This window comes from Haemaphysalis longicornis, unplaced genomic scaffold (assembly GCF_048455015.1).
Source record: "Haemaphysalis longicornis isolate Haplotype H1 unplaced genomic scaffold, Haemaphysalis longicornis Haplotype H1 scaffold_1, whole genome shotgun sequence".
Lineage (NCBI taxonomy): Eukaryota > Metazoa > Arthropoda > Arachnida > Ixodida > Ixodidae > Haemaphysalis > Haemaphysalis longicornis.
Window position 1 is genome coordinate 183,431,477 of NW_027526203.1, and position 16,304 is coordinate 183,447,780.

The 16,304-nt window shown below is 51.9% G+C and overlaps 1 protein-coding gene across 8 annotated transcripts in view; it reads right to left on the reverse strand.

Moving 5' to 3' along the window:
- LOC144139959 (rap guanine nucleotide exchange factor 2-like) overlaps positions 1 to 16,304 on the reverse strand; it is a 583,152-nt gene that overhangs the window by 39,052 nt on the left and 527,796 nt on the right. For 6 of the 8 annotated variants that reach the window (XM_077672182.1, XM_077672201.1, XM_077672196.1 and 3 more), the window contains 2 exons: positions 2,464 to 2,592; positions 1,220 to 1,438 (listed from right to left, as the gene is read on the reverse strand). In XM_077672182.1, the coding sequence (XP_077528308.1) occupies positions 1,220 to 1,438; positions 2,464 to 2,592 (348 nt within the window). Of the gene's footprint in view, positions 1 to 1,219; positions 1,439 to 2,463; positions 2,593 to 4,959; positions 5,204 to 16,304 lie in introns of those variants that run through there. The other 2 variants (XM_077672215.1, XM_077672185.1) reach the window with 2 other exon arrangements.

Genomic DNA, 16,304 nt, shown 5'->3' on the forward strand with positions numbered 1-16,304 from the left:
CACAGCCTTTATCCCTTTTTGGCCAATCCCACATGTGGATATGTGCCTTGTAATGGAACAGTGCAGCTTTACTCTTTTATACCAGATGACCCTACAAGCTTTTCTAGCAACCGATTAGCCTTGGCCAATGTCTTGGCCAATTCCCAATATGTATATTTTGCACGAGTTGGCACAGGCCTGGGTCAGCTTTTAGGTCAAATGAATCCCCAGACAGCAAAGGCGAATTATATGAGCTTAGACATTTTTCTGCTTTCTCAACTTTATAATGACAGAAAACTTCTATATAAACCCCGGATATTCTCCTTCACCAGTGATGTAGTCAGGTGGCTAAGATTCGTGCATTTGAAAATGCTGGGACTGCGTTTGGGACCTGAGCGTGTTATTTTTCAAATTTGCGCTGAAATGTTCACCCACGCTTGCATGTGCACGCACAAAAAAATTTGACATTGAGTTGGGCACTAGTTAAGGTATTTTGTGCACAATGTTCTTGAGGACAGTATGTCTGCATGCCTCAATTGCACAATTCATCAACCCGATATTGAACAGATGAAATCAAAATCTCCCACCTATGATATAATGCCACCGATGCATTTGCACTATTCTAACATGCCCTTGATAGTAGCACACAGGTAATGTTACCTAGGGAAATTTGAAAAAATAATTTGACACCGATTCTACCACACAGACGTAAAAGACATGATACCACATACCTGGCAGAAGAAATTTTATTTGGCACATGCAACTGTAACAGCAAAAATCCTGTGTACTTCATAAACATGCTTATCACGCAGCACTGCTGCTGGCATTAAAACTGGAGTGGGGAACACTTCAAGCACTTGCTGTTTCAATCGCTTTGACTATTATTTTCAGACATGATGGGACATTGGTTCATTCGCAGATCCTTTATGAAGTCAACCAGGGTATGCCCATTAGGAATGGGTATGCCAAAATTTACACGGGATGTTAATGTATCGTTTTGGATCAGATTGAGTTGGATTTCAGCAGGAGCTTAAAAGCATCAAGCCAGCACGAACCTGCCGCTCTTAGTGCACACAAGTTTTTCGGCAACGACCTTACCAAATTGCAACGTTCTCATTGCTGGTGACCTGTTAGTATGATTAACAGCTCACCAACAGTGAGTTGCACGCATCAGTACAAGTAGTCAGCCCATGTAACCAGGTTGTGGCATGCATGCAATGGATAAGCCCCGGGCCCTCACGTCAATGGACTCCGCCAGGTCCTCCTCCTCATCCGAGTCCACCGTGCTCTCGACGAGGCCAGAGAGGTCGACCTCGTTGTCCTCGAGTGAAGACTGCACTGACTGCATCGTGTCCGAACCCGAGTAGGCAGAGGACGTGTCGCTGCTGCGAGAACTGCGGTTCGACTTCAGCAGCCCCTCCTTGTGCAGAGCTGTCTGCTGGCAGTCCAACGGCAGCTGCTGCAGGAGGGAGAGGAGAACAAAACGACACGCAGCCACCAATCTGGCTGTCAAATGACACAAAGCAACCTACCCACTACACTAAAGATAGCATGACAGTGTCAGGCTGGAGACTTTTCCTCACAGACAAAATTATTCCTGGCACTCAAGAGAAAATGATGGCGTAGTTGCATTTTTTATTCTATAAAATACGTACACGTGCTTGCCACTTGTACCTCTGGCGTATGCCAATTTGAGGGGAAAGGAATTTTCTGAAACACCCCTCCTGAACTTGACCAGAACATAACCGTTGCAATCATCTCCACCAAAGAATGGGCAACTTGTTTCAGTAACACACGGCAGCAGTTGCGCAGGACATCCCCGTCTTTCTGAAATCCATGTATAGGTTCCTCTAGATTACAATTGAGCCTCATAGGACGAACACTGCTGCACCCTGACACAGAGAGCCCACACAATTAAATAACCAACCAGAACAATGATGATGGCACAGGGTTCCAGGTTCCTCAAAAGTCCAGCTATTAGAAGCCTCCAATTCTCTTCTTGTTACATATTTTGCGAGTTTTACATGCCAGAGCTACACCTAACCTGCGAGGGCCACTATAAAGTGGGGTTCAAGATTAATTTATGCCACCTGGGGATCTTCAACAGGCACTGAAATCTTGACATGCAGGCATTCCAGTTTATTGCCTCCATCATGAAAACAGCTGCCAAAGCAGCCTATGGTGCCTCAGCCACCACAGCAGGGAGCTACTAGAAGTTAACGAACTATACCTAACAATAAATGATCACACCCATACAAACATATGGTGCTGCATAACAGATAAGGTACGTTGGCACAAGGGTCGTTCCTGCAAGGTAGCGAAAGTCTCAGAAAAGCTTGGTTAACATAACTCGGGAGCTCTAAGCTCGAAATACGGCTACGCCCACAAAGTGCACCTCATCAGCCCCTTCTGAAACGCATCCAGGGAGCGTTTCCGCCTCGCGCCCCTGCTCCCCGGTACGACGTGCTGCACTGGCACACCCACCTGGAGGTGCGGGTGCCTGGTCTCGACAGCCACCTCGTCCGGCTCCAGGGCCAGCAGCCGCTCCAAATTCATGGTGGTGCACGACTGCCGCTGCCCCGGCCGCAGCAGCTCGCAGTCCGGGTAGTCAATCTGCACACGGAATGTTACGCCACATTGTCACACCCTCGCACCACCGTCACCTGCACAGCAGCACTTCACAACTTCACACTTTAAAAGTCTGCACTGCAGTCAGCGCGCACTGGTGTATGTTGGATAGCAGTCCATGAGCAAAGAAGCTGGCCTCTGACAGGAACATTCACCCAGAAAGTGTCAATCTGTACAAGTACAAGCTGTTTTGAAGTCATCCGCCAAAACAGAAGGCAAGGGAAAATTTTGTACGGAAGATAATGTACGAAACAGGTAAGAATATGCGCGAATATGTACGAAAAAATTGGCGCAGGAGAAACCGCAGAGCTGGGGGCCGACCCAGCTTTTCTCCACACTGACAGCGGATCCCAGGTGAGAGGGATTCGCCGGACCTCAGCAGTGCAAAGCCGTTTTGGATGGCACTGTAAAGCAAAGACCATTAAAGTATGTAGCGTGCTTTATTCAGTAGCGACCGTCGTCATCTCTTCCGTCGCAGTCTTCCGACGGCACAGCCGCGTAGGGCAAATCTTTTAGCGCGTCCTCGCCTAGGTAGACCTCCACTTCGACAGCTGGTACGATGGCCGTCTCCACATGTGGATTGAGAAGGGATTGCTTGACAGATTCGTCGTCATCGCCTTCGGCACGGTCCACTCGTGGAGCGCCGGTCGCTACATGACGACGGCGACGATGACGGGAGCTCCTCATGTGGGGTAAACCCACGCGCAAGCCTGGGCTACGGCGGGCGGTCGCCGCGAGGCACGCGCTCACATGCGTTCGGGGTTAGCTGCCTCAGCCGGACGGATTTGTGCCGGCCTGAACAGCTCTAAACTGCTGCGTTCACAAGAGAAAATATTTATATTTGCTCGGCCTAAACTGCTGCTTTCATAAGAGCAAATATTGATAAAAGTCGGCGTGCCTCGATCCCAGTTCCTAGCTAAGCGCCAGACTGAAGCGTCCACTGCTTGCAGCTCTCGTCTGCAAACGTCTAGCGAGTTTAATTTCCCCCCTAAACAACCTACTCATACAAATCGCCATGCATAGTGCACAACTTGAACAAAAAAATGTATCTCGCATGTGAGTACATCCAACTATTCAAGCGGCCGGGTGTTTTTTATATATATATATTCCGGGGTGGGAGGGGGGGGGGGGGGGGGGAGCGAAGGTTGATTGATTGTAGGGTTTAACGCGCCGACGCGGCGTAGGCGATGAGGCGCGCCACAGTGGAGGGCCCCGGATTAATTTTGACCACCTGGGGATCTTTAACGTGCGCCTAAATCTCGTACACACGGGCGTTTTTGCTTTTCGCCTCCATCAGAAAAGCGGCCACCACGGCCGGGACTCGAACCCGCGACCTCGTGCACAGCAGCGCAACGCCTTACCCACTGAGCCACCGCGGCGGGTTGGGACCGAAGGTCAGTTTAATAAGTGATGCCTTTCGCAATTAAGCGTGAACACTGTAGAAGGCCGATGAAGGTGTAGAAACAAGCAAGCGGAAGTAAAAATGCAAGAATTCAGGTCGACACGCTGATCCCCCCCCCCCCCCCCCCCCGACGCAATGTTCCAGAGCTGACAGATAATTACAAGTTTGCGCCAAAGAACCATTCTGAGCCAGAAGTCAGACAATGCAGTAAGTCTGTTCACGCATGCCTGACGCTTGAGAGTTCGTACACCGGCCCTCGAATTGGCTCACGGCATGGGCACCACGGCCGAACGACTGGCCTCATTCCTCTCCCGCAAACGGCGGAGGGACAGCGAAATGCGCCCGCGTGACTTTAATTGCACGTTGTCCGGATTAACGCTTCGTTCCCCTGGCTGGTATGGGGGTCATGAGCTGGCACAACAATAAGGCCTGCGTGGAAAATCAATGAGCAAATAACGCCTCCCCTGACACTCTCGCCTGCAGAGACGGGCGCTTCCACACAAACTTCCCCACGACTCTCTAATCTCTCAGAACAAAGACAACTGGAAGACATTGAGACACCAGCCCGAGGCGGCGACTCACAATGGGCCGCGCTGTGGTGACTCACGCTGATTCACAAACCCCACAAGAGCCAAGAAGTTGTGTACTACAGCGCCCCTTCCAACGCAGCGGCGTCTACAATGTGCAGCCTAGAGTAGGGTTTTTTTTTTTTTTTACATTAAATTACAGGCCCGCCAAACTCGGCGACTCTGCCCAAATTACGAGCTAATTTCAAGATGCAATACGCTGCCTGTCGGTCCATATGGACCGTGACGTTTCCGGTAAAGTCCCTTCGAAGCCGATGAAGGAACTTAAGTTTCCGGCTGTGCGTTAGAGGCAAGAGGGGACAAAAATCTTCCGTTTATCGCTTCGAGCAAGCGGAGCCGAAAACAATCAAAACACAGCCGTACCGTTTTGGGGAGTTCATCCAACGTCGAGAACGTCGCCAACGCGACGCGCTACGCCCATTTCGAGGAGGCCAACGCCGGCAGCGAGGTCGTCAACTAGGACCAAACAGCACCGGCATCGAGTCCAGACTCCAAACAGCGCGAAAGCCCCGAAAATCGGGGCACAGATTAAATATCCCACAGTGGAGCCGGTTGAGCGTGATCGTGTTCCCGAAAAGCGCGCACGGCAGCAGAGACGGCCCGCAGGGGAGAGCCGAGAGCGGCTCTGCGGGGAATGACAAACGGACGGCGTTGCCACAGCCACAGGAAACGGAGGCGCGGAAACCAGAAGTGCGATCACGGGTTACAGCGAGGCATGAAAAGAAAAAGGAACTGCCGAAGGACACGCGTATAAAAGCGCGCCCGGCATGCACGCGCGGATGCACGGCCGTCGCCGCTCGACGCGTCTCCTGCTGCGGCGGCACAAAAATCGCTCTCACGAACTCGCCAGCCCGCTCGCCCAAGACCAATCGCCGGAGTCAATGAATGCGCCCTCTAACAGCATGTAGCCCAAGACCAGCATCCCGGCCGGCAGGCTGTGCCAAAGAAAGGCAACGCTTGGAGTTGGCATTTCGAAAGGCTTAGCTCGGCTAGGCAGGTTAATACACTACCACTCAAAAACAAAAAGAAAAAGAAGGAAGCCAAACTGGCGTAGCTGGGCGTGCGCATGTTCAGCGAAATGTACAGTAGCGGAATGTACGCTCTTGCCGCTCCCACTGTGCACTTAGGAGCTGAGCGAATGAAATACAAAAGCGCTGGGACCTTCAGCAAAGGAGCCTGATTTGGCCCTGGGACCACCCCAGAGACGAACCTAACGGAAGTGCCAGTGCGTCTACACGGCGCAGCGAGAAAGATCCGAATCCCCAGCGGGAGGCTTTGCAGGGGCAGCTGCGACAAACTTCCATTCCAGTGCGTAGCGCACATATTCTTGTCGGCAAAAGAGACAGGATCCACGAACCGACGCGCGGACAGACCGGCGGCTCGCGAAGGAAGAGGAGCCGCCGTGGACCGGAGGTTTTTCTCGAGAAACTTGCTCGACAAAAGGCGTGTCCGCGGAGTGTCGCGTCCGGCGGACTTGCACGCGGAGGTGAAAAGCGCCATGCTTCAGGTGGCAGTGGAATCCTGGACGGCACGTGCACGGCGCAAGAAGGCACCCGCTGCGTAATACCAACAGTAACAAAAATGCGACATGACGAGCACAAGTTCGACCGGGCGAAGTGCTGCGGGAGCCGTTTGTGGGCTACGTACGTTTCGGCTTTTCGCCTCCTTGCAGGCGAGAAACTTGCACGAGCAGCTCGCAGGAGGCACTGACGTAACTCCCCTAGTACTGTCCCCAATAAACCACTTGCCAGATCTAAACAGGGTCACGCACAGGGTCTTGCAGTTGTTCAACGCAGAATGTTGTTTCGAGAGAACGCGAAAAACGCTAACGCAGCTTTTTACCGGCTGTTTCACTTTAATTAAAGGTCAAATCAGGATTCTAAATGTGGATTCACGCAGGCATCGCAGTGTGTTCTGCTTTTTAAGCGCAACCGTCTAAACGAGCAATGAGCAACGCTTCCCTTTACAAGAAGGCGAAGTATTTTCCCGAAGTATTTTCCCGGGGAACCCGGAGAAAAAAAGAATCCCGGTCTTGGTGGGAGTCGAACCCCGGTGTAAAGCGCAGCAGTGAACAGCGCAGGAGACGCGGTACAGGGTGTGTGTACAGATGTATTCAAGCGTCCAGCGCCTCTGGAGCAGGGTCTCTGGAACAGCCCGATGACGACGTCCAGGAAAAGATCGGGAGGCGAATGTCCGACAACGCCAGCAAAAGCGTAGTTCCCTCGCGAGGCGTGAGGAGGGGGATGGAATGTATTTCGCAAGCCACAAACTATGGCTGTCTAGCAAAAAAAAAAAAAAGATGACAAAGCATGGCCCTACTCAGAACGGCCCAAACAATCCTCGCCGCTTTTTTCCCTTGACCCTCATTACGCGCCTCGTTTGATCGACTCGCTGCCACCCAATTTTGAAGCGTTTAACACCGGTGTTTACAACCGTTTTCGCTCCTCGGACACAGCTGCGGAGAGCAGAGCTATCATTACAATGCACAGACAACGATGCTTGCTGAAATAAACAGTGAATATGCAAGAGGAAGGTGCGAGGAAATATAACAAGCACACAGAACTGAACTTGAATGCTATATTTCCCATTGAATTTTTTTATTCCTTCGCTTTTTAATCCCAAGTTCCCCCATGCGCATCGCCTGAGAAAAGGGCGTTCTAAGAACAGCCCTCGATTTGAGTTCGAGCCGGCCGGCCGTTATTCACTTCGAGGAAACAGAAAGAGCAGGAAACACACGCGGGGAGAACAGCGGCCCGTATTATGCAGGCCGCGCTGCAGCGGCGGCGCGCTTTCTTTCAAAGAACGTGTCGCAACTGCGTGAAGCCCACTTACCACGACCACGACGTTCGTGACGCACGCGTGTCCAAGCTAGTCCGCCCATCGCTGGCAATTAGCGCTGCGTTATTTAGGAGAACATGCAAACGCAATTGACACCCTCGCAAGAGGCGTTGTCCCACAAGTAAAGCTTCAAGGGGCTCGGGACTGTCGGCGTCTCATGTCATCGTCGTCGTAACCGTCGTCTCGTGTAGCCACGGTACTAAAACACCGGGACACTCGTTTACGCCTCGCGCTAGAACGCTTCGTGCTTCAAAGACACGAGACATCTGCAGTAAAGTTGTATCTCTACCCCCCAACGGTTTCATCTCAGTTGGTAAAAACGCCAAAGCGCCAACAATACACCTATACACTGCATGCTTCGCCCCTCCCCAGGTTTCACATTAGTGGAGGTGGCACGGGATCTTTTTTTATTTTCCTTTACTTTCTTGGCTGGAGGTGGGGGGGGGGTGTTACGAAGAGCTGTGAAGGAATCAGAATCCTAATTGGAGCTCGTGCGGGAATCGAACCTGGGTCTCTGGATCCGAGCGCGTTACCACGACACCAAATCAGCACGTTGCTTGCGGCGCTGACGTCATACGGCGAGACGCGTGCAAGCTGCGTGGAAGTGACAATTACGGAGGAAAGCTGGACTAGTTGGTATCGAGCATAAGGCATGCCCATTGGCGTAACTGTACCAAAGGAGAGAAGAAAAGTCATCGGGCCGCTCAAATCTGTCGTAAGTGTCTCTGAAGTTTTGTTGTTGCCATCGCGTGGCCCCATGCGCACCAAGAAACGAGGGAGTTCGCGCCTGAAAGGGACACCATAGTCAATTTGTCGGAGGCTTATTTGTGGTTCCATTGCAAAGCTTTACCCCGGTGAAGCATTAGTGACTGCTAAGTGGAAGTCTACAGCCTTTCTTTGCCTGTAAAGGACGGCGGAGGAGCTTCCGCACCTAGAACCATAATGATGTCACACCTTGTGTTTGTTCCCGCGCACATCAAACATGCTAGAAATCCGCTAGAACTAGCCGTGCGGAGTCGCCAGTCATAGCCGTCGTGAGCAAATCGGCAAGGTGCGAGAGAAGTGGCCCTTTCCAGCGCACTTCCCTCATTAAAAAATGGCAGCGAGAGTGTTTGTGTAGTAAATGGTTCTGCAGTAACCAACTTGGACTGGTGAATCCCGAACCTCGTCCGCCATGTCGCACACCACCGTTTAACGAAATCCGGTCACTGCAACGATACACTACAGGCCTTCTCAGTGGCCGCACATTTTTCCCGAAACACGCAGAACCCTCCACGACGTCGGCCACTCACGAAGGTCGAGTGAAGGCCTTCGGTTGGCGATGCACGAGCCAGTCCTCGTTCCCGACGCTGCCTCACGCACCAGGGACCACACCCGCCCACGCCTTCGACGAGCGTAGGCAAAACTACGGCCGCTCCAGTTGCGGCGTTCGCCACCCGCGGCACGACATTTCAGTGGGCGCTCGGTTTTTACCCAGTGAGGGGGGAAGACAGTCGTGCATTTGCGCGCTGAAGAGTACGCAGGAATTCTCCATATCTCGAGGTATACCTGCAGAATCCCATGAATGAGGGAAATCAAAGTATCGCGTTTTTTTTTTTTTTTTGAGAAATTAAACGGAGAACCAGTGCAATTTTGAGGTATTATAAACAAAACAAACGCAGCTGCCCCGGGACCTAAAGTTCCACACAGCTTGGACTTAACACGAGAGTCAGCTGTGAACTGAAGCTCTCACGCCTTGTCTCACCAGCCGCGCGCCCCGGGGTTTCATGTGCGCACTGCAGAAGCCCGTAGGCTACTTCCAAGCAAGGTGCAACATCACGTGCGTCACTGTATACGCTCTCCGCACGCCTCGCCTGGCAACCCGAACCGGTGAGCGCTGCAACACGGCAGAAAATAATTTGTCTCCCGAAAGCAAAAGAACAGACAGACCGCAAGCGAGCAGAAAGCTCGGGATAAAACTGGTTCAGTCGGCCAGTTACAATGCTCGGGCAGCCGGTTGGAGACACGCCCACCTGGTCGCGCACGACCACCGGAGCCCGCCAAGTGCCCGCCGGGAGGCAGAATGGACCCGGAGGACGAAGAAGCCCGTGCTTGACACGAATCGAGGTCAAGATGCCGAAAGGGACGCGCGCGGGCACAGCCGGGTAGCGCACGAAAACTCGGCAGCCCGAACGGCGCGAGGGCGAACAGAAAGGACTCCACGGAGGCATTTTTGTACACAGTCTGGACATATACTACAGCGTTTTCAAACGAAAACTCGGTCAAAGACAAGCCCTAAAATAGCCGTGAAATACGGGCACTTCCTCAAATGCCGTTGCAATCACCGGGCCTGCGTGGGTACACCGAGACTAAGACGGCTAGCACGAACACAATGTGCCTGCTCGAAGGCACGCACCCTGCACTTACTGAACACACAGCATCTCTCCATATTTCCTCCTTTTCGCCATTAAAAAGGAAACAGCACAAGTAGGCATCAATTCCTAACCCTTTTCCCTTATACGTATACAACATATACAAATTCCATATATACATATACATAAGAGCATATACAAATTCCAAGCCCCTTTTCATATCGCTTCAGGGTTTGCGAATAGCTGGGAAAAAATAAGCATAAAATCGGCAGTAATACGGTATAGGGGACATCCAGGGACATCTTAAGAGCGCTACTTCCAGAAGGCACGCAGACACGTCACAGGGGACAAGAAAAACGTCGTTTGAGGGCTAATCAAGAGAAAAGCCCAAGGGGCAGTACCAAAGATTCCAAAACGGTAGCTTTCAGAGTATCGGCACTCTTTTCTGTCATTGTGATGTGCCGCCAGGATTTTCATTGGTCAGTCGGCACCACGTGATATTAGCTTACATATGGGCGCAGCCATTTTGTTTCTGGCCTCTCTCTCTCTCTCTCTCTCTCTCTCTGCTGCGCGGACGCTAGAGCGGCCGGTCACGCTCTGCCCGTCACAGCCGGCGGCGGTTTCGTTGGGAGAGATGGCAACACTGCAAGCCAGAAACAAAATGGCCCCCAGACGCTTCCGGGTGTACCGGAGGCGACGGGTGTACGAAGTGGCGGTACTCTTGCGTAGCTTATTTAGTGACGCTAGCTAGTACCTCCCAATAAGTGCTCTCAGCAGTTCAAAAGAGCGCGCATCTCCTGGTTCTTGGTACGTATACTGACCATGAAGCGTTTTAAAATTCGTGCCTGCCGTACACAAGACGTAAAACAAGCTAAAAATTATTTGGTTGAGGCTACAGCGACTAAATGAGCTACAAAACGTTTATTTAGCGAAATAGTTTAGAAGTCCACGCGGCGTAGCAAACGCGAGGTCTCGCAAGAAAAAAAATGACGAAAATTTAGCCTAGCAACATCCCAAATAAAAACGTATGCAAACAGGATTTGAGGCAAAAATAAACGATAGCTGGAGATTGAGTTCGTGGTGGACAAACGTGAGGGGGGGGGGGGTGAAAAAATGGTACTAAGGTGATACACTAACCTTAAGAAATTTCAAACCTCAAGTTCCTGGGGGTTTACGTTCGGAAGCAGGGCAAGGCTCTGAGACGCGCAGTATATATAGTGAAGGGTTGCGGATTGATTACGACCACCCGAGGGTCTTTAATGTGCACGAGCTATTTTTAACAGCAGAGCTGTTCAGGCCGACACAAATCCGTCCGGCGTAAATAGAAAACCCCAAGCGCACGTGAGCGCGTGCCTCGCCTCGTTGCGACCGCCCGGCGTCGTCCAGGCTTGCGCGTGGGCTCACGTCACGTGAGGAGCTCCCGCCTTCGTCGTCGTGTAGCGACCGGCGCGCCACGGATCCGCCACGCCGGGGACGATGACGACGAATCTGTCAAGCCGCCCCTTCTCAATCCACACGTGGAGACGGCCACCGGACCGGTCAGCTGAGGAAGAGTGGAAGTCTACCGAGGCGAGGACGCGCTACAAGAGGATTTGCCCTACGCGGCTGCGCTGTCGGAAGACGACGACGAAAGGGATGACGACGATTGCTACCGAATAAAACTCTGGACTTACTTTATTTAATGGTCTTTGCTTTACAGTGCCGTCTAAAATGGCTTTGCACTGCTGGATTCCAGCTGCTCCCTCTCTCCTGGGATCCACTGTCAGTGTGGGGAAAAGCTAGGTCGGCCTTCAGCTCTGCTGTTTTTTCAAGCCTTGCACTACTAGTGCAAGCTGCGCCAATTTTTTCCCCTCCATTATCAGAGGAGCCACAACAACCGATGACCAAACCCGCAGTTTACACATCGTTAATGGGAAAGTAGTTTCTCTTAATTCACAGGCCTGCACAGTCCAGTAGCTGCCGACATTCACAGGCCTGTAACAGAGGCCAGCGAAACGAATTTGTCGTATTTTCGACTAGTGGCTGCATTCTGCATAACTACATCTGTCTCGTGCTTAATTTAGCTGCGCACAACACTGTACAGCGCTAGCAGATCTCGAAAGAACAGAGCTCACCAGGCGACCTGTTTGGCCGCTTCGCGAACTGCCGCAATGACGTCCCACTGGTTTTCGCAATTCAATTTGATGCCTGCCCCAGCCTCAACTTTCAAATTTCGCCGCTCCGAAAGGAGCAAGAAACAAATGCCACATCAACAACAACAACAAAAAACATTTGCCGTGAGTGGGCGGAAATGTGAAACGATACTGCTCAAATTTTGCGCGGCGCGCCCCAAAATGTCGAGCGCGGAATTTCATTCCGCGATACGAGCTCATAGAACTCGATCGGCCGCAAGAACACGCAAGAGGTACCACTTTTTTCTTTGGCTGGACGGGCATGATGACAAGCGAAAAGTGGTTAACAACGTCCATTCAGGAGTCGCTCCTTCCGCTCATCACCAGCCAGCCGAAGAAAAAAGGGCGGCGATCGGATCGAGTTCATCCGTTCGGCTCGCTCCTCATAGCAGCCGGAGGGCCTCCGCAGGCTCTCATCCCCCAGCGCGCAACCGGAGCACACGGAGACAGCGACCTGGATTCGCGGTTTCCTCAATCGAGCAACGGCAGAAGGAAGGGGATGCGAGGCGATGCAGCCGCCCGCGCGCAGTAGCAGGCGGCGTCGATGCCATCGCGTACACTCGCCGAGAGAAGCCGCGCGGCGACGTACTGATAGGCTGTGCCGCCTATTTGCCCCGTTCGCTTCCATGTGTGCGCAAACTGGCTCCGAAGAAGGGCGATCTTGTCGCGCCACGGCGGTGGAGAAAAGCCCGAGAAGAAGAGCAGGGGGATTAGGAAGCGGGCCGCGGCGGCAGAGCGCCCTGGAATGCCGCAGTTTTCATCCCTTGCAGCGCGAGCAATCAGTTGATCGTGCCTCACTCCGCAGGAACGGGGCCCGCGGGGATTTCGCACGTGCCAGTTCCGTGCACTTCTCCTCGGCGTCCGCCTCGCCTCTGCTTCTGCGGCTGCTGGCTTTCCTCAAGCGGCACCAATACGCGCGGACACAGGTTTGTAGGAGCGAGGAACTGGCGACAAGGTCTTCGTCGCCCAGCGCGATTCGTTTCTATACACACACGCGCGCGATGTTATACAACAAAGTATGTATGTACGTACGTATGGTATAGTATGCACACGCACGTATGTGTGTATGTACGTATTGTATATAGTATGTATGTATGTATGTATGTATGTATGTATGTATGTACGTACGTACATACATACTATACATGTTCATACATATATAAAAAAACTGGACAAGGGAGCGGCCTCATTCCGGTGACAATGTTTTGACAACGAAAATGTCTTCGCGCGCGCGCGCGTGCGTGTGTGTATCGCTTACGAACGACGGGCTCGTAGAATGGATGCACAAGGGGAAGGAAAAGAACGCAAGGAAAAGCATAGGGGGTAGTAGTTTCGACTTTTTTAGAAAGGAGAAAATCGTTTTAGAAATGATAGGCAAAAAAGTGGACATAATAAAGCGCCTCGGGGAGGGTGCCGAACTCACAGCGTCGCTGCCTATCGACCTGCCCCCCCGCCCCCTTTCAAGCGTATAGATAGTTACGCTTACACGAATGTCCCACAATGTGGCGGAGAATGCAGCCGCTTCGTAGTCGAATTTCTGAGACATCGAAAGCGTAGTCCGAAGTTCATGAATTCAGCCCCCACCCGTCTTCTTCTCCACTGTCTTTCCCAACATCTTTAAAAAAAAAACACTGAAAACTACGACACCCGTACGCTTTCTTTTGCGTTCTAGAATGATGGATTCCTTTTCTGTGTTACAGTAGACTCCCGTGAAGACGAACTCGAAAGGACAGTGAAAATTTGTTCGTATTATCAGAAATTCGTCTTAAGAGGACGTTTTTAGCGTTGTGCACGCCAAGAGAGCAGAGGTGTTGCTCGTCTTACCCGACTTCGTCTTAACCGGAGCCTATAGTTCATACCACAAGCTGCATGCAGCACTGTGGAGGCTACATTGTTGTCAATGGAGAGCCTACTGAGGGCGCCTAACTCACCGTGAAAGGGGTTTTGAAAGGACCTTCCAGTCTCCCCTCTCGGTCAGCGGAACCGCAAAGCCCCGGCGCCTTTTCTCGCTTTCCTTCGCGGTGAGTTAGGCGCCCTCAGTGGGCGCTGAATTGACAACAATGTAGCCTCCACACTACTGCATGCAGCTTGTGGTATGAACTATAGTTATATCATAATAGGCTCCGTCCCAGAGCGCAACGTCAAAAGCGTTAAAACTTGTTCTCCGAGGAGAGTCTTCATTCTTCTGAACTCTGAACTTTACGTACTGTACATGAAGAAAAGCCAAGACGTAAAAACGACAATGAGGGCAGCGTAGGAGAAGTATAGCTGGTCCAACGTTTTGTCCGAAAAAATGAATTTCAGAATGACAGAAGAAAAAAAACGAAGAATAATTTGCACTCCGGGTGGAATACGAACCCACTTCATTCGGATAACGCGCCCAGTGTGCTCTACGAATCCACTGAATTCCCACCTACTTTCTTGCGTACTTGTGTATAAGTGTTTCCACACGAAACACCTAGATACACATCAGAACTTGTGTGTGTATTCAGTGTACTTATTCAGTCGCTCCTGAATTCGCCCGGCTTCCTTCTGGGCTCCGAGTGGGCTTCGAATACGAAAAAAAAAAATAACACGAATGCCGGATTACAAACTTTAAATTACCCGTGGCAGAGAACAATTTAAAAGACTGCGTCCAAGTAACACCGCAAGAAACCGGCGGCGTGTGCACTCCTTGGCTCTTGAACCACTTGCTCGTACGGACGGAAAATACGTAGGGAACAAACAGCACCTTTCCTACGGATAACGACAAACGTGAAGCTAAAACAAGCACAAGACCTACCTTTCCCCCTAAACAACGATGCATAAGAGCGCTCTTAACCACATAGACCACACTGATCATTCAGCTAACTCACAACCGTTGCATGCGCCGTGCAAGTCCATACTGCATGGCGCGCGCTTTTAATGCGTAGCATTCTTTGCCCAGAACTCCCCGGACCAAGACCGCGCCGGACGCTGTCGTTCTCGCCGATGCCGCTCGCGTACCAATCCTTTCGACACAGCGCCGAAACCGGGTTACACACCTCGATCCTCTTATCTTGTCGAGCATCTGCCCTTCCCGTGTATGTGCATGCATGGCGACGAGCATGCGGACGCGACAGGCGTGAGCGGATCTTGACGCTATCCGATGTCGTCACTGCCGACAGTGTTGTCACCCGGACCGAAGAATGGGCGTACACAGTCGCGCGCAGGGATGGCGAAGGTTGCAACGCATCCCGTTGCAACAGCGTCGTTGCATGCGGTTCATCCCTTGGTCGTCGTGTAAAAGCGCAAGGAAGGAGGTGACGGCACGAGCGTTGTAACGACACGCCGAGCACACGCCTCACTTGCCCAACCGCCTGTTTGGAGTCGCGTTGCGTGGCACGAGAACATGCGAACCGGTTCTGGCGCGGGGTAACGACGAGAAAACTCGGCAGCCACAACATGTCAACTGTCGCGTGCAAGAAATGTAGTCCTCGTACGATTAACTTTTAAACAGAGGCGAAATAAAATTTGACTTCAGTTCTGATTGCATGCTTTGGTGTCTCCTCGTTATGATAAATAATAACTCGAAGACACGGCATGAGACTCAAATCACGAGGGTCAAACCGATGGTTTAAAAAAAAACCGCGAATTTTCCCGCAAGTTGAACGATTTTTTTTGTGTGTGTGTGCGCGATACATACGTGCCATTTCAGCAAACTCAGCCTGAAAAAAAAAAAAAGAAGAAGAAAAACCGGCGTTGTGGCAGCTCGTTTTGCATAGTGAAAGAATTTATCTACAAGGCATTTAAAGATGTAGCATACGTTTATCATTCTTTACCATATGGTGGAAAAGCGACCACTATAAACATTTGCCGAGTACGTTTTTCGTTCAATTCTTTCTTGGTCGCACGGCATTCTTCCTTCGGTGGCCTCGCCTGACACTAGCGCCAAACACGATCTTACACGAGTTGGGTCACCTAGCGCTCTCGCGCTGGAAGTGGCGCGAAATAACGGATTCCAGACGGAGCCAAACTTCGTGACAAAGCGTAACACACGGGGGGGGGGGGGGGGGGCAATGTGTGTGTGTGGGGGGGGGGGGGGGGAGGCACCGGAAGGGTGCCCACAAAGGCTCCGGGTATTATAACAAACGGGGAGGGTGTTCAGCTCGACCGCTGGACTCACCCTGGGACGCCACGCCTGGCGCTGGATGAGCGTGGAAGTGCGGGCACCTGCGCTAAGCTCGCGCGGAGGTAACAAAACGCGGGAAATCCGCCTCTCGTCACGCGAAAGCGGCCCGTATTTTGCATGAAAAAAAGACACTCTGAGCGGGTGCCAGCGCTCGCTCGCTACGACGACACTTGCGCAACCCAAGATAATCTGCGTCAC